This window comes from Tamandua tetradactyla, chromosome 5 (genome assembly GCF_023851605.1).
Source record: "Tamandua tetradactyla isolate mTamTet1 chromosome 5, mTamTet1.pri, whole genome shotgun sequence".
Classification (NCBI taxonomy): Eukaryota; Metazoa; Chordata; class Mammalia; order Pilosa; family Myrmecophagidae; genus Tamandua; species Tamandua tetradactyla.
In genome coordinates, this window is record NC_135331.1 from 129648950 (window position 1) to 129668301 (window position 19352).

A 19352-nucleotide genomic window follows, 5' to 3' on the forward strand; every position below is an offset into this window, starting at 1 on the left:
ACCTCCTGACTCTATTTGAAACCTCTTAGCCATCAAAATTTTATTTTGTCCTGTTTCTCTCTTCCCCTTTTGTTCAAGAAGGCTTTCTCAATCCCATGATGCTGGGTCCTGGTTCATCCCCGGGAGTCATGTCCACTCGGCCAGGGAGATTTACTCCCCTGGGAGACATGCTCCATGTAGAGGGGAGGATAATGAGTTCACCTGCCAAGTTGGCTGAGAGAGAGAGAGGCCACATCTGAGCAACAAAAGGGGTTTTGTGGGGGTGATTCTTAGGCTTAATTACAAGTAGGCTTAGCTTTTCCTTTGTAGGAGTAAGTTTCATAGGGGTGAACCCCAAGATCAAGGGTGCAGCCTATTAAATTGGTTGTCCCCACTGCCCGTGAGACTATCAGGAATTCTCCAGGTGAGGAAGCTAAACATTTGCTCCTTTCTCCCCAGTCCCTCAAGGGGACTTTGCAAATACTCTTTTATTCTCTGTTCAAATTACTCTGGGATGTATGAGGGCATCACACGAACCTGTGCAAACCAGCAAGATCTCATTCCTTACTCAAGACTCCATGCAATTATGGTGTTTGAATAAACTGACCACACAAGTGAAATAAGACAGTGTGCCATAAAAATGACAAGTTTTGTACCAAATAAACATCTCTCCCTTTGGTTTCACATAGAAACTGAAGTTAATTAAAATACAGACCATACCATCCTTTACTCCGAATTCTGATTTCCCTTGCTCTTATCCAGATTAGCTTAATTCATATCTCTAGTTGAAGTCTGATAATGTTTTCAACTTTTTAAAACAGTTACTGTATAGGATAATGCTAACTTTCAAGGCTTTAGAGCTCTAACTCTGAGTCTCAGGTGTCAAATACCTGAAGTTCCAGGGAACAATAGGTTATACCCAAATAGTGTAGAATTTAGAAGTAACAGTCATAACATTGGAATAGATGTGACTCCAGAAGAGTTTATAATCTAGGAACTTTTACAATAGGCCTTAACCTGACAATCTGTGCTCTCAATGTCAATTCTCCGAGTTTATTAGTTAGTCCGTATGAGTGAGGCATGATAATACTTGTATTTTTGTTTCTGACATTTCATTCAACATACTGTCCCAAAGGTTCTTTCACCTAGTTGCATGCCTCATACACCCACTTATTTTTTGGGGGGATACAGTTGTAAGACTATGGTGGAGATAACAGGATATTATAAATCGATAAAAAGCACGGTTCAAAAAATATAATGATTTTGTGCAAAATGCACTAAATGCATCATATTGTTTTAAATGTGAACAAAATAAATGATTAATGTTATTATTTTTATTTCTCCTTGTACTATAAACACTTAAATAATTGTCAGCCAAAACAATACCTGACTTAACTGACTTACCTATAATGCTAAATATTCTGCGAACACACAGAGTTGAAAAATTCCATTTTGCCCTTAAATTGTCAGCAGCTTGACCAGCCAGGATCATACATAACCAACAGCCAAAATAAGGCACTGCAGACAAAAATCCATTCTGAAGGAATAAGAAGATATTGAATTAATTATGGTGCGAGGAAAAAAATAATACCACACATACAAACTCACAGCCAACAACCACTATTTCACAACAAAGGAAATATATGACAATTTGCTGTCGATTTTTATCCTGTCACAGTAAACAGGTCTGGCTTTCTAGGTTTATGGGATTCAGTTCAGTGTAATCCTAAGAACCTGTCTCAGAGGGAACGGGCGCTCACAAATAGTTCAGTCTGCTCATGGTAATCTCAACATTTACTTTGGGACTTCGGTGGGAGCTGAGGTAGCCCTGCAATTTGGGTTATGGCTTCAATGGGTGAAGATATTTTCCTTTTTAGCCTATAGATTTGCCACACTAAACAGTTTCTGTTTTCAATTTTCACTCATTTGTTTCATATTTTAATTGTAAAACAAAATACAGATACAGAAAAGCACATAAATCAAATGTATAGCTTAAATGAGTAATTCTAAGGTGAATAACATCTAGGTCAAGAAACAGAACTTTGCCAGCCACCCCAGAAAGCAAATCCATGGCTCCGGTCCATTCACAACCCCCTTTTTCTCCAAATAAGGAACCATTATCTGGTTCCTTACATAAATACTCTATGTATGTATAGTTATATTACCCAAATGTGCATCTCTAATCACATTCCTAGTTTACCCTTGATTATTTAAAAAAAATGGATATGTCTTTTGGATCTCTTTTAATCTCTAAATTTCCCCTGTACTCCTTTTCTTTTCTTAAAATTTATCTGTTAAAGAACCTAGGATGTATTTTATTTATTTTTAAAAGATCCATGCCAACTAAAACCAGAACTCAAAGAAACTTTATTAAAGCTGAAAGTACATTAAACATACATTCACCTTTTCTTTTTCTTAACAGAACCTGGGGGTCGTTACTGATAACTTATTTTCCCTCTATCTCAATCTCCAATTACCAGGCACTGTCTGTTATACTGCCTTAAAACAAAAAAAGCTTAATCATCCTGTTTCTCTCCATGACTCCTCCCCTCCATACTATTCCTAGGTCTTCCTCATCTCCTGCCTGGATATTGCAACCAACTCCTAATCCTGCCTAGATCTTCTCATTACTAATAACTTTTGCTTTCTCATTATTTTGAGTGCATGCTTCCCACTCTCATTACCACCTATCTTTCCAGTTCATCCTCTCTCTAACTGGCCCTGGTGAGTCTTCCTATCCATTGATCCTACTATCTTTTCACTCGTCCTCATCTCTCTCTCTGTTACTCTCACTCCTCTCCTTGGCCAATATCATTCCATGGTCAATCATTATACTCACACCTGTACACAGGCCCTGACTTCCTTGCTCTTTTCTCTCACTTCATCTTTCTCCCCTAGTAAAGTCATCACCATGGTTAAACCCAAGTCTTCTGTTTTCCTCTCTCCTCACAATGCTCACCTGTTGTCCAGCAGATTCATGACCAGGGGCCTCATGAGGGCCTCAGTGCTGCCAGGCAGTCAGTGTTCCTAGCTCACTAGGGACCCACTCACCTAGAAGACTATTTCACACATTATTCTTTTGCCTGAAACCCTCAACACTTTCTTCCTAGGGGTAAATCCAGGTTTTGTGGGGCCTGAAGTTTATACAATTTTGGGGACCTTCTTCAAGAAAAAGAACGAAGAATTATAAATACAAGATTAGAAAAACAAGCAAATACTTAGAATGAAAAAGGAAATCGGAACAAATCACAAATTTTATAAAACTATTAAATATTACAAATATAGGCAAATACCAGAAAAATAACATTTTTATTAACTTACTGCCTGACATAACTGATTACTTTTTTCTATGTTTTCCTGTATTTTTGATTCTCAAAGAAGTTGTGCCACATTAATCTAAAATTAAGCTATTCAGGAGAGTAATTCAAAGGCATTTAAAAATTACAGTTACACTAAGCTAAATAGTTGTGTAATCCAATTATTTTTATACTACGTACACTGCCATCACTGAATATGGGTAATTTCTCATTGGAACATCTGCATTTTTAGGCTATTTTTTCTTTTACATTGGTAACAATCCTTTTTCCCTGAAACAGGCTAGACTTTGTCAGATAGGATATATATATAAAATATGCTAAGATGTGATCCAGTACATTAGTATGTGTTAACACACAATGCCACACACACATACTTCTTGTTTGTTGTAATGCTACAGGTAAATACCCTACAAACATAGAAATTCTGATGAATTTACATCTCCTGAGTCTCACTAAAAAAAGAAAAAATGTCTAGGTTATAACTACATATGCTGCTTTATTAAGGGTATTTAAAGGAGAGAACTCATTTTGATTAGGTGTTGATGAGAATGGAATCATCCACAAACAATTTCACATGCTCAGTAATTAGAAGAACGTGCAATAGACTAGCTTCAAGCCTAGGGACAAGGATGCTTTTATTGTGATACAACTTCTGGACCTACTACATCTTTATGTCATGATGCTGGGTAGGTCTGCAAGTGGGTGCCTTCTCCAAGGCAGCTAATGTTAAATGAACTATACATGAAAGTGACTGCCAACTATACAAGCATCCCATTAACCCAAACTGTATCAGTAATGCAACTTCCCTTAGCCAGATCCCCAAAATGCTCACAGTTGTTCCTCCAATGCCATCTGATATGAAGTGAAGTGGAATGGAGGAGAAAATGGAAGGGAACGGGAAGGGTCTTAACTGACTGCATGCTACTTTGTCTATGTTTTACAAAAACACGTGATCATTTGAATAAATTACTAAGACTTATCTCAGGGCTTTACAAGGAGCCTGTGTCAGGGAGGGGGGTTTCTGAAGCTTGCGCTTCTTTAACTTCCTGGTAAGTCTCCTGCTTCTCTATCTCCCTCATGTTCCGCTGACGACCTCCTGGCTCTCTATTCCACTGAGAGAACCGAAGTCATTAGAAGAAAGAAAACCTATGTAGACCTCCTTCTCATCTATTGCCTACCTGCCTTCCCTCCTGCTACCCCAGGCTTCCACTAAGTCTGGCTCCTCCATGCCAGGACGCGAGATTTATCCTCTCATATCTACTTGAGGATGCGGATTCCTTTTCCTCTCCCTCTCCACATTATCAACTGCACATTTGCTACTGGATCATTCCCACCATACAAACACTTCCCCTAAGCAAACAAACAACAAAGAGAAAAACAACCCCACTTTTCTCAATCCCACTTTTTTTAACATGCACCACACCACTTTATTGTCCCCAGTCAGATGCCTTGAATGAGCTGTCCATAAGCACTGTCTTCAATTCCTCTCATCTTACTCTCTTTTATGTTCTACAACCAGGCTTTCATCCCCACCTAATCACTGAAACTACTCACTGATAATGTCAAGGTCACTATAATTTATGCACTGCTAAATCCTGCTGATCTTTCCTTCCTGTTTGGTACTTTTTACTCAAATGCATTTCAGGGTCTTACACCCTTCTCATCTCACTGGTCATTCTCAGTTCCTTTACTGACCTCTTATGTTGGAGTCTGGAGGACTCAGACCTTGGTCCTCTTTTCTCTACCTACACTCACTTTCTGGGTGATCTCATCTAGTCTCACAGGTTTAAATATGAACCCCTGCACTTTTATTTCCAACCCCCAGATTCATATCTAGCTGCCTAATACACAACTAACAGGCACCTCAAACCCAGTATGTCCAGAACTGAACTCCTGATTTTCCTCCTCTAACCTGCTCTACCCACAGCCTTCCCTATTCCAGGAAAACTCCTTTCTCCCTACTGCACAGTACAAAAGTTTTGGTGTCATAGTTGACTCCTCTACTTCTCTCATTTACTCATATCCAATCTGTCAGGAAATCTTGTTGGCTTTATCTTCAAAATCTAAACAAAATATGACCATTTCTCACCATCTCCACAGTTTAAGGTCTGCTTGGATTACCACAATAACTTCCTATCACATCTCCTTGCTTCTACCTTATCCCAACTACAATCTATTCTTCACACAGCAGTCAGATTCATCCTTTTAAGACAAGTCAGACCATGTCACTCCTGCTCAAAACTCTCTAAATAACTTCCCAAATCATTCAGAGTAAACTCAAAATCTTTACAGAGGACTGCCAGGCTTCACAAGATCTGGCCTCATTACTTCTTTGACCTCATCAGCTATTATTTTCCCCTTCACTTGTGCTACTCTGCCATAATGACCTCCTTTATCATGCCAGACATGCTCTCACCTTGGGATTTTGCTCGAGCTATTTTATTCTGACTAGAATGCCCTTTTCCTATACATCTGCTTGTCTAACTCGTCACTTCTTTCAAGTCTTTGCTCGAATTCCAACTTTTTAATGGGGGTCTATACTGATCAGTTGTTTTAATACTGCAACCTGGCTCCCAGCACTCCCCATCTTCTTCTTTTTTTAAAAAATACTTTTATTGAGAAATATCCACACACATACAATCTAATCATATACAATAAGTGGCTCATAATATCATCACATAGTTGTGTATTCTTCATAATTATCATTTTTAGAACATTTGTATCACTCCAGAAAGAGAAATAAGAAGAAAAAGAACTCATACATCCCATACCCCTTTACCCCTCCCTCTCATTGACCCACAGTATTTCAATCTATCCATTTTTTACCCTTCATCTCCCCCTACTACTACTATTATTATTATTATTATTTTTTTAAACTCATCTGTCCATACTTTGGATAAAAGGAACATGAGACACAAGGTTTTCACAATCACATGGTCATGCGGTAAAAGTCATATCATTATATCATCATCTTCAAGAATCAAGGCTACTGGAACACAGTTCAACAGTTTCAGGTACTTCCTTCCAGCCACTCTAATACACCATAAACTAAAAAGGGATATCTATACAATGCATAAGAATAACCTCCAGGATAACCTCTCAATTCTGTTTGAAATCTCTCAGCCATTGAAAGTTTATTTTGCTCATTTCTCTCTTTCCCCTTTGGGTCAAGAAGTCTTTCTCAAGCCCATGATCCTCTATATTTAGATGTCATATATTTCCAGCCTGTGTTCACACCTTATGATTTTTATTTCTCTCTGACGTTTATACTTTCCTCAATAAATTTTATTCTACTTAGACTACCCCATAGTGGGATCACATCAGTTGTTCTTTGTGCAGAATCCTACACATGAATAAACTGTAGCAATTAAGAAAAGCAAAATCTCTGAATTTGATCTTATCCCCTAGTGAGATAAGACTGATGATGTTTGAGAGTTACTGAACTTTTCTACTTAAAGTTCTAGCGTTAACATCGCATCTCCCACCCATTTCCTGCCAACAGAGTTTAATGCATGCATAAATGGTGCAGGGTTTCTGTTTGGGGTGAAGGGGAAATTTTGGTCATAGATGGTAGTGATGGTAGCACAACAATCTGAACGTAATTAATGACACTGAATTGTATGGTTAAGATGTGAAATTTTGTTGTATATATGTTACCATAATTATAAAAAAGAGAGACAAGGGGGTGCAGGGGTAGTTCTCACCTGCCATGCAGGAGACCCAGGTTTGAGTCCCAGCACATGCACTTCCCAAAACAAAACAAGCAAGCAAACAAATCAGAAACCAACCAAACAAAAATTCAACGAATGGTGCTGCAACAAGGGGATACCACATGGAAAAAGAATGAAATGTGACCCCTGCCATACAGCATACAAAAAATAAAGAAAGAAAGAAAGAAAGACTAAAGAGACAATGACAAATGCAATTCATGATTCTGGACTAGATCTAGTAAGGAGGAGAAAATGCCCAAAAGGACATCATTGGAACAATTAAAAACAAAAACAAAAACTGGAATATGGACTGTATGTGTTATATCAATGCTAAATTTTTTCAACTTCACAGCTGTACTTAAGATGGTTATATGAGTGCCTTGTCCTCAGGAAATGTGCATGGAAGTATATACAACCTACTCTCAAATGTCTGGAACACAGAAAGAATGATAAAACAAATGTAGCAAAATGTTAATAGTTGGTAAATATGGGTATCTGGGTAGAGCTGTACACTGGAGTTCTACGTACTGTTTTCGCATTATTTCGGCAACTTTCCTGTAAATCTGAAATTATTTCACAATAATAAGTTAAAACAAAAACAAAAAACCTAAAGCTACTGAAAAAAAAAAACCCTCAACATTTATATATTTCATGGACATCTTCCACAGCTGTTTAGCTTTCTGCTCAAGAATATACCTTGTATTCATCTATTTCAAAATTTGATTCCAAAATAGGGTAATAGCAAGCTGATAATTATTGATCAAGAGCTTTAAAATTTATAATTAATGAGATTATAATTTTAAATACAATGTTTCTCAAAGTAAACTTTCTTTTGCCTCTTTATTTTGAACAAAGGCCATTTTATGAACATACTAAATTGATGTTCAAGCAAAAAATACCCATTTTAAAAACAGACTTCTATATAACCATAGAACTTTTAAAAAACTATTCACATTTCATTTAATTTTGGTTCAGAAAAATGCTTTCTTTGTATGAAAATGCAGCTAAAACATTCTTGTTTTAAAAGTCTTTCATTATAGAACTTTAAAAAAGCAACCAATGAAAAACAGATTTTTCATTAAGTTAAGTAAGTGTACAATTACCGGCTACCAACTGATATTACTTCTTCCATATTCTCCCAATAAAAATCTCAAAACTGAAGCATCAGTAGAATAATCTTTAAATACACATTATAAGTAAAATGAGAGGTTTTGTTCCTATGATTTTGAGAATCTGTTGTTCTTTATCCTGCCACAGGTCTCAATTTTACTTCAAACCATAATTACCATATTAACTCCACTATGCACAGCTGCATGCAATTCATCACTACAATAACAGAGTACAGTCTGGCTCTTTTTTTTTTTTTTGGCTTTTCAAAAGGGGAATTTAATAAGTTGCTCGTTTACAGTTCTAAGGCTGAGAAAATGTCCCAATTAAAACAAGTCTATAGAAATGTCTAATCAAAGGCATCCAGGGAAAGATACCTTGGTTCAAGAAGGCCGATGAAGTTCAGGGTTTCTCTCTCAAGTGAGAAGGCACATGGCAAACACAGTCAGGGCTTCTCTCTCGGCTGGACAGGCACATGGCGAATATGGTGTCATCTGCTAGCTTGGTCTCCTGGCTTCCTGTTTCATGAAGCTCCCCAGGAGGCGTTTTCCTTCTTCATCTCCAAAGGTTGCTGGCTGGTGGACTCTCTGCTTCATGGTGCTGCAGCATTTTCTGCTCTCTCTCTGAGTCTCTGAATCTCCAAAATGTTTCCTCTTTTATAGGACTTCAGAAACTAATCAAGACCCACTCAAATGGGTGGAGACATGTCATCCCCTAATCCAGTTTAACAACCATTCTTAACTAAATCACATCAACCAGGGAGATGATCTCATTACAGTTTCAAATATACAGTATTGAATAGGGATTATTCTACCTTTAAGAAATGAGACTTATATTAAAACATGGCTTTTCTTAGGGGGCATACTTCCTTTCAAACCAGCACATTCCACCCTCTGGCCCCTTGGTTCAAGAAGGCCGATGAAGTTCAGGGTTTCTCTCTCAAGTGAGAAGGCACATGGCGAACACAGTCAGGGCTTCTCTCTCGGCTGGACAGGCACATGGCGAATACGGTGTCATCTGCTAGCTTGGTCTCCTGGCTTCCTGTTTTATGAAGCTCCCCGGGAGGCGTTTTCCTTCTTCATCTCCAAAGGTCGCTGGCTGGTGGACTCTCTGCTTCATGGTGCTGCAGCATTCTCTGCTCTCTCTGAGTCTCCAGTCTGGCTCTTTTTAAAAGAGAAATTAGGAAAAACAAGACTGCTCCCGACAAATCTATTCCATGCTATTATCCAAGCCTATAGTTTCACTTCAGCTTCTGTCAATGCAATTTGTGGATATATTTCCATATAACTGTGTTACACAAGTAGACAGAGGAGTATTTCACAGCTTAGCTCTGCTGGATGAAGTTGAAAGTTTGGCCCATAGAGGCGATGTTTTCAAAATGCTTTGCAAGATAGGTGACTGAAGATTCACTTTTTCAGTCTTTAAAGCCGGTAAATCCATGCAGACAATGCAGTTAATCTTAAGAACAACACACCTTTTGCTATTCTTTACATTTACCACCAGGTGCTGCTTTCTTACTAGGTCTATTTTACATTCACCACCCTGGCTCCTGCCTATTGGAAGGTCACAAGGTTGTACACCTACATTTTTCTCTAAGAGCTTTCTAGTTTTAGCACTCACATTTAGGTCTATGATCCATCTTTCATTCTGAAGGCAAAAACACCACCAATTTTCTTCACAACCCATATCTCTTTCGTTTTAAGCTTTTTCTCAATCACTTTAAAGACAAGATTTGCCTTAAATCCATCAATGTAGAGATGACAGGAACAGCCTTAATATGATAAGTTCTAAAGGACTGGCAGTTTCAGGAAGGCTGATTTTATACAGAGTTAAAACTACAGGTCCCCTGAAGCCTAAATAACGCTACAGAGCAACATCTGTACAAAAAGCTTGCCTCTCCCAGCCTCCTCTCTCAGCAGTCCCACTACCATTCCTTTTATTTTATTTTTTTTACTTTTTTATTGTATAGTATAACATATATACAAAGCCCAGAGTCTGTCATGGGCTACCAAATGATCCTCTCAGATTTTCCCTTCTAGCTGCTCCAGAATATAGGAAGCTAGAAGGCTTAAATATTTTTTATCATCACAATCGACTTTTTTTCCTTCTATTTTTGTGAAAAACAATATATATACAAAAAAGCAGTAAATTTCAAAGCTCAGCACCACAATTAGTTGTAGAACATATTTGAGACTTTGACATGGGTTACAATTTTACAAGTTTAGGTTTTTACTTCTAGCTGCTCTAAAGTACTGGAGACTAAAAGAGAGATCAATTTAATGATTCAGCATTCACATTCATTTGTAAAATCCTATCTTCTCTGCATAACCACTATCACTTTTGATCTTTCCATTCCTCTTTTTAGGGGTGTTTAGGCTATGACCTTTCTCACTTTTTCCTGTTGAAACGAACTTTCACTAACATGGGGTAGGGAGATGGAACTGTCTGATGTTCTGGAGAGGCTGAGCCCTATAGGTTTCAGGACTTATCTGGTCCAGGGATCCATCTGGAGGTTGTAGATTACTGGAAAGTTACTCTAGTGCACAGAACCCTTGTGGAATCTTACATATTGCCCTAGGTGTTCTTTAGGATTGGCTGGTATGGTCCTAGTTGGGGTTTGGCAGGTTATAATAGGTAGCAAGGTCTAACTGAAGCTTGTATAAGAGCAACCTCCAGAGTAGCCTCTCGACTCTACTGAACTCGCTTTGCCACTGATATTTTATTAATTACACTTCTTTTCCCCCTTTTGGTCAGGATGGAATTGCTGATCCCACGGTGACAGGTCTGGATTCATGCCTGGGAGTCCTCTCCTACGTAGCCAGGGAGACTTTCACCCCTGATGTCATGTTCCATGAAGGGGGGAGGCCAATGATTTCACTTGCAGAGTTGGGCTTAGAGAGATTGAGGCCACATCTGAGCAACAACAGGGGTCCTCCAGAATTAACTCTCAGGCATGCCTATAGGTAAATCTAAGCTTCTCTGCTACTTACATCAGCTTCACAAGAGTAAGCCTCAGGATCAAGGGCATGGCCTGTTGATTTGGGTGTCCCTAAAGTTTAACACAATATCAGGGGATTCCCTGATGGTAAGACTTAATTGTTTCATATTCTTTCTCCCATCCCTCAAGGGACTTTGCCAATACCTATTCATTACCTGCTTAATATACTCTAGGATGTATTCAGGTATTACATTAATCTATACAGGATTAAAGGACCTCTTTCTTATTCTGTGCTTCCTGTGTTTCAATTGTTCAAATGAGCTACACAGATCAGCTAGATTACGTGCTGCAGAAAATTTCAGTTCCAGACCAAATAAGCCTTTCTTTCATTGGTCTCAAAGAGTATGTGTGGTTCTAAAATATAGACACTGTCTTCCTTACCCCCGTGTTCTGAATTACTTTAGCCCCACCCTGATCGGCTTTGTTCCTATTTCTCAGTACTCCCAACACCACCCCTCTTAGAAGTGAATACTGGTACTGCTTTGAATATGTGACTGGATATTCTGGCATATTTCTAGGGGCCAGTAAGATCTTTAAGTTAAAGGTGATACTGGCTAAATGATATATTGAATCAAGTTTTAACACAGTGAGAAAAGAAGGAATAACAGGGGAGGTCAAAAAGAGAAGTCTCTAAAATTTAATACATCAGAGTAAAATGGAAGATATGAAATAACTCTAAATTTCATATACATAAAACAAATTCTGTGTGTGGTTTTTAAAGTACATACCCTATAGAAGAAAAGAAGCAAACGATTATTTTTCTTACCTCTTGAACATTGAACCTTAGGATCTCCTTCATATAAGTAGGCAATAATGTCAACAAAGTATAGAAAGTCCAGTTGTAAGAAAAATGTGCAACTACAATAGCCCAAAGTGGCAGTGATTTCAAAATTGGTTTCCATGGCACTGATTTCTGGGAAGAAAGCTGAAGAAAACAGGCATAATTATAATAAGACACAGCTGCGTTTATGCTTAGCTCTGCACTTTAGCACCTACAATTTAATCTGGAACACATACAGAATATTAGCCTTATCTAGTAAATTCCAGATTTTTAAACCACCTCATTTGAAACATCAAACAGTAAAAAAACAAAAACCATAAAAAGTATTGGCTTTTTCTTAGCACAATAACTGAAATGGCCTTGTAACTGGAACCCTGGTTTGTCCTGTTCAGATCCTCTCTCTACACGACTGTCACCATAAACTATCTAAAAAGCAAACTTGATTCCATCACTTTAAGCATACAAGTTCTTCATGGCATCCCAGTGCCTGTGGGATAAAGCCCAAGTTCTTTAATGAGATGTATGGGACCCTCCAAGATGTGACTCCTGCCAACTTCTGATATCTCCTGCTGCTCTTTTCCTTTGCCTCTTACATGTCCGCATACCTGACTGCTGAACTACTGGCAGAGAATATTCACCTGCTCCTGCGCCTTTGCTCACACCATATTATTGGCCTAGAATGCCTGCACGCCTCTTAACTGCCTAATTTGCCTTGTTAAATCCGACTTCCCTTTGAAGGCCGTGCACATGCGGCTTTCACCAGGAAGCTGCTGTCGGCTGGCCTGGCCTGGCTCTAACAGGGAGGCGGTGTGTGCATCTGCTGAACCTAGGCGAAGCCACTCAGTGACCAGGATGGAGAAGGACAAAAGTAAGACCACTCCATAATCACATCTGAGCACAGATGAAAAAAGAACACTGTAAGCCACAAAAGGGAATAAGTACCTTCCTCTCTCCTGGCTAATATGAGTAACTGCTGCTGCTTTATCAATTACTGCGTTAACACACCAACTATGTAAAAATTAGAATACTCAATCACAGAATTGCTACTACTTTCTGATGGCACAGAATCCAGAATAAAATATTAGTTCTTTAAGTCCTCCCTAAAGTTACCTAATGCAAGTCTAAATCATAAGAAGCCCTTCCCAACTTTCATACTGAGATGCCCCATGGTTCTTTGTGGTGTTGTGTTCGTCGTTGCACCCAGCCAAGCACCTCAACTCTTTTGACCACAGGTATATTTCTCATGCTATCTGGCTGGAGAGCACTGACACCAGTGACCTATCTTTCCAGGCTACCTTATGACCCCAGCCTTCTCTGTTCCCAAGATGCATTGTATATCTTACAGCACTGTATCATGCAGACAATACTATATTTAAATTCTGTTCATACATGTCTGTCTCGCTTTGGAGACCACAAGTCCCACAGACACTATGGCTTGTTTTCCCTCACTCATTTTTCAAGCCGTAGTATCTGACAAAGAACATACAACATAGTAAGTTCTCAAGGAAAAAATGTTTTCTTTGAGGAATGAATGAAGTACAACAGATGCTGCACAACCAAGAAGCAAAGATGGAACTCCACGAAACACATCATTTTTATGTGGCATTTCCGACTACAACATCATCTGGTTTGAGAACGCAGACCAGAGTTCTATGAAACCGAGTCCTCCTAACTCTTCTAGTTCCTGAATATTCCATTTTCTGAAGCATATGGAAAAACAAATTTACGTAGGTTTGGATATTGGACAGATTATGACACATATCAAGATAGAGAAACTTCTTAAAAAGTTAAATTGGAAATTTTCATGTTTATAAAAATAATTATAAAACTGAATATTTGAAGAAGCCAGCAATCAATGGCACACTACATTCTCTTAATCTCTTTTGTTACGGGGAAAAAGTGGATGTTTCTTTTGATTAACATCTTGGAGCATGCTAAACTCCCAAAACAAAATAATTTTCTTTATTACATTGCTAATTTCTTGTGTTTCTAAGTTTTTGCTAACCTTTGGCAAAGACAAAGAAATGCCTTATCTCTCAAAGTTTAGCAGCTTGTAAGGACATTTGTAGCAAGATTAAAAAAGATTAACAAGTGAATATGAGTACTGAATCATTGCACTGATATTTCTTTTAACTCCCAGTACCTTAGAGCAGCTGGAAATAAAAACCTAAAATTGTGGAATTGTGACCCATACCAAACTCTGAAATCTGTTTTACAGCTAATTGTTGCAATGTACTTTGAAATTTATTGCTGTTTTGTATATATACTATTTTTCATAAAAAAGAAAAAAGTTTAAGAAAAGGTATGCTAATCAATAAATCTGTAATTGCTTCATGGTTATATTATATATAAAAATTTGAAATCTCTATCATGGCAACTAAATTGGTGAGGCACATTTTACAAGACATATTTTATGTTCTTAAACTAACAAATTGACACTAAAGACATTAAGAATTCTAAAAATAGACTGCATACATTTTCATTTTTCTTAATGATTTTACTCTGCTCAAAAGGCAAGTATTTTGTATCCATGGCTTGACAATTCACCATTTAGACTTATGATAGATTTTTTTTCTGATTTCCTACTGCACTCGATTTAAGTGATACAAATCCAATTTTAATAAGACATACTTTTTTTTAACATGATCTATGCTACAGGAGCAAACAGTTATGTCATATATTCTTATGTTGTATCATAATAAAAGTGCTGTCCTCTTTATTAAACCACATTCACTTAAAATATAGATAAAACACTCCAGTAGGTTTTTTTTTTTTTTAAAACAAGGGCAGGCACCGGGAAACGAATCTGGGTCTCCAGCATGGCAGGTGAGAACTCTGCCACTGAGCCACCGCTGCCTGCCCTCTAGTTGTTTTTTTAACAACTAACATTTAGATTATAGCTATGAGACTTCTTTCATAAATAACACATTGTATTCCCTACTAATTAAGAAGAAAAAAACAATTAAGACTCACTTGGTAATCTATACTCTAAAAGGTTTAAAATGACTTCAAAAAGTAATTTTTCTTACTTTTAACATAGAAATTAGAATTTCTTAGACTAAACAAATCAATACTTTGTACATATATTTCATTAGCCTGTTTTACTGAGGACATGCACAATAGAAATATTTATATTAATATAAATAATTATGATATAAGAATGAGAAAAAAATAAGAAAACTATTTTAAAAACATGCTTAAGTCCATACCTGATTTTTTTTTAATTGTGAAATGTAACATATTTACAAAAAAGCGATAAATTTCAAAGTACATTTTAACAAGTCACTTTAGAACAAATTTCGAAGTATGGAATGGCTTACAATCCCACCACTTCAGGTGTTTCCTTCTAGCTCCTCTAAGACACTGGAGACTAAAGAGAAATACAATATAATGATCCAGTAGTCATACTCATTTATTAAAATCCTATCTTCTCTGATATAACTTTCCTTCTCCACTGATCCTTCTCTCACTCTTCGGGGATATTTGGGCAATGGCCATGTTAACTTCTTTATGTTGAAAAGAGATGTTGACATTATGGGGTGGGGGGATGCAACTGGTGATGCTCTTGAAGAGACTGGTAGCTCTGAGTTTCAGGATTTATCTAGTATGGAAACCATCTGGAGATTTTAGGTTTCTGAAAAATAAACTTAGTGAATGAAACGTTTTATAGAGTCTTAGATAGAGCCCTGGGTATTCTTTAGGGATTACAGGAATACTGTTGGTTGGGCCTTGGCATACCATGGCAATGAGCAATATCTAGCTGAAGCTTGCGCACTCCAGAAGAGCCTTATGCTATTTGAAATCTCTTAGCCACTGAAACCTTATTTTGTTACATTTCTTTTCTGCCTTTTGGCCAGGCAGGCATTATTAATCCCATGGTGCCAGGGCCAGGCTTATTCTTAGGAGCTTTACACCCGGGGAGCTTTACAACCCTGGACATCAAGTCACATCTAGGAGGCGGGGAGGGTAATGATTTTACCTCCTTCAAAATATAAAGAAAATATTTATATAAAATATTTATATTGAGATAAAATTATTATATATATTATAATGAAAATTGAGAAATTTTCATGAACATACATGCCATATATGGTATACAATTAATGGCTCACAGTATCATCCCATAGTTGCCAGGGAGATTTACACCCCTGAACATCAAGTTCCATGTAGGGGTGAGGAGGGTAATGATTTTACTTGCAGAGTTGGGCTTAGAGAAAAAAGAGGTCACATCTGTGCAACAAAAGAGGTTCTCTAGAAGTAACTCTCAGGAATGATTATAGGTAGGCTTAGCTTTTCCGTTAAGTTTCATAAAAGCAAGTCTCAAGATCAAACGCTTGGCCTATTAAGTAGGGAGTCCCTAATGTTTGAGAGAGTATCAGGGGATTTCCCAGGTGAGAAATTTTCACGCACATACATGTCATACATAGTATACTATCAATGGCTCACAGTATCACCCCATAGTTGTGTATTCATCACTGTGTTGTTTTCTAGAACATTTGTATCATTCCAGAAAAAGAGATAAAAAGAAAAAAAAAAAACTCCTACATACCATATACCCCACTTCTCCCTCTCATTGACCACTAGTATTTCCATCTACCCAATTTATTTTACCCTTTATTCCACCTATTATTTATTTATTTATTATCCATTTTTTAAAATTTGTCTGTCCACACCTTGGATAAAAGGAGTATCAGACACAAGACTTCCACAATCACAGAGTCACACTGTAAAATTTATATCTTTATATAATCATCTTCAAGAATCAAGGCTACTGGAACACAACTCAACAGTTTCAGATACTTCACTCCAGCCACTCCAATACATCATCAACTAAAAAGGGATTTTTATATAATACATAAGAATAACCTCCAGGATAACCTCTTGACTCTGTTTGAAATCTCTCAGCCACTGAAACTTTATCTTGCTCATTTCTCTTTTCCCCCTGTTGGTCACGAAGACTTTCTCAATTCCATGATGCCGGATGCCAGCTCATCCAGGGATTTCTGTTCCACATTAACAGGGACATTTACACCCCTGGGAGTCATGTCCCATGGGTGGGGGGAGGCAGTGAGTTCACCTGCCAAGTTGCCTTAGATAGAGAGGCCACATCTGAGCAACAAAAGAGGTCCTCAGGGGGTGACTCTTAGGCCTAATTTTAAGTAGGCTTAGCCTATCCTTTGCAGGAGTAAGTTTCATAGGGCAAACCCCAGGATCGAGGGTTCAGCCTATTGATTTGGTTGTCCCTACTGTTTATGAGAATATCAGAAATTCTCCAAATGCAGAAATTGAATATTTCCTCCTTTTCCCCAGCCCCCCAAAAGGGGACTTCTTTGCCAATCCTTTTAAACTATCTTTCAACATACTCTGGAATGTATATGGGCATTACATTAAGCTATACAGAATTGCAAGACCTCATTCCCAATTCTAGGTTCCATGTGTTTAGGTTGTTTAACTTAAGTGACCAGGCAGATTAAGTTAGATTGTGTGCTACAGAAAATTTAGATTTTAAGACAAATAAACTTCTCTTCTTTTTGCCTCATACAGAAGGTGAAGTTCTAAAATACAGACAATATCATTCTTTATCCTGTATTCTGATTTAACTTAGTCCCAACCAGACTGGCTTCGTTCTTATCTCTAATTGAAGTCTGATTTGTTTTTCGGCTTCTTTAACAGCTACTATATGTAGGAATGCTGACTTTGAGAGCTGGAGACCTCCAATTCCGAGTCTTAGGTGTCACACAGGTACTCAGTGTTACAGGAAAATAACAGGTTATACACATATAGAACAGCATTTCAGAATTTAGAAATAACACTTACAGCGCCCATACCTGATTTTGCAATGATGAAAGAATGTATTCCTTTTCAGAATGGGAGATTGTCTTGTGAATTTCTGGTGTATCACCAACTAACCAGATCCATAAAATAAACCAAAATATTCCAACTAAACCTTAAAATAGAAAAATAGTATTAAATAAACTTAGAATATACCAACAGCCATTTTTCATCTTGAAATATTATATAGCTACAAACAATGTAAAAACAGTTTCAGTTTAGATTTTATTTCAAGTTTCTCTCAATCTGATAGGTAAGCTAGGATTACATTGTAGTTGGTGTCAGAAGTTATTGCATCTGCCAATGAGACTGAGAAATGAAAATCTGTGAGAAAAGAAAACTACCACTGAGGGCTTTACTTGAGAAGAAATACTTTCAAAATATACATTTTTATAATATCTAAGATAGTAATTTCTGATGGTAGATATGCTTCATTTAAATTCAGGATTTGACAGTAGCATATATGGAGAAATATTACAAAACTCTCTAGATTATTTTAACTATAACAACTTGGAAAACAGTCAAAGTGTTTTAGAACTTTGTTTTTAGCAGATGATTACTTCAGTGAGTTGGAATACGGTTTTAACCAATTAGAATATTATCATATTTGAAATTTATTAATTATAATTTAGGTTAAATTTTGGAATAAACTTACCAAAAAGATAGAAGACATAAGTCCAATTCATATAGAAGCAAATTATTCCAGAAAGAGGAAGAGAAATTACTGTCCCAAGCTGTGCTCCTGAAAACAATAAAAAAGACTTTACGAATTTTGAGAGAGATAAACAAAGAAGGGACAGTTCTACTACTTAAAGAAGATGGGTAACAGATGATGAAGAGGAAGAACTACTCAAATCTCATAGGAGCTGAGTTAGTTACCATGTAAATACAATCAATCCATTTTCTTAAGGATCATTTACTGGAAAATCCATAATATGTAAAATGTATACCTTAATATGTTATTATATTCATTTTACCTAGTAGCTATTGATGAATAAGTAGGTAGCAATCAATTTAAGATCCATATAATAGGAGCTAGCAAATGCTACATGTGTCAGAAATTCAGGTGTCTTGGCAAAGGTTTAATGATGATCTCAAGGCTGATAAACACAATCTACCATAGCATACCCAGGGAAATAAAAATTAATTTTAAAATCTAATTTGCCAAAAAACATTGCAAATTTTTTAATATAAATACTTAATAAAATACATTTAATCACCAATGCAAGATTTTTAAATGGGTGTAATAGGAGCTAGAATAATGAACCAGAAATTGCTTCTTTGCTCAAGTTTCAGTCTTATGGAAAAAATAAATATGAATTAATAATTATTACATCTTAGAAAGTAAGTGTCACAGAGCAATATGGAAACAGTTACTTTTGATTTCTGGAGTCCAGGAAAAGATTTAATAAGTGGCATCTGAACTGAAAGGAAGGGTAAAATGAAGTAGAAATGAAGTAAGAAAGAAGGTACAGTGGCAGAACTAACAAGATGAACAGAACTAACAAGATGAACAATAGGAAAATACAGAGTGGTTTGGGAACTTCATTTGGGTGAAAGAAAGGAATAGACGATAAGGCTGGAAAAATAGCTTGAATGGTTATTGAGAAGCAACCCTGTGGCAGGAA

General features: G+C 37.1%; 1 protein-coding gene across 4 annotated transcripts in view; it reads right to left on the bottom strand.

The window, feature by feature from the left end:
* SLC17A5 (solute carrier family 17 member 5) overlaps nt 1-19352 on the bottom strand; it is a 76482-nt gene that overhangs the window by 39038 nt on the left and 18092 nt on the right. For all 4 annotated transcript variants that reach the window (XM_077162243.1, XM_077162240.1, XM_077162242.1 and 1 more), the window contains 4 exons: nt 18380-18466; nt 17721-17839; nt 11878-12036; nt 1384-1516 (listed from right to left, as the gene is read on the bottom strand). In XM_077162243.1, the coding sequence (XP_077018358.1) occupies nt 1384-1516; nt 11878-12036; nt 17721-17839; nt 18380-18466 (498 nt within the window). The remainder of the gene's footprint in view (nt 1-1383; nt 1517-11877; nt 12037-17720; nt 17840-18379; nt 18467-19352) is intronic.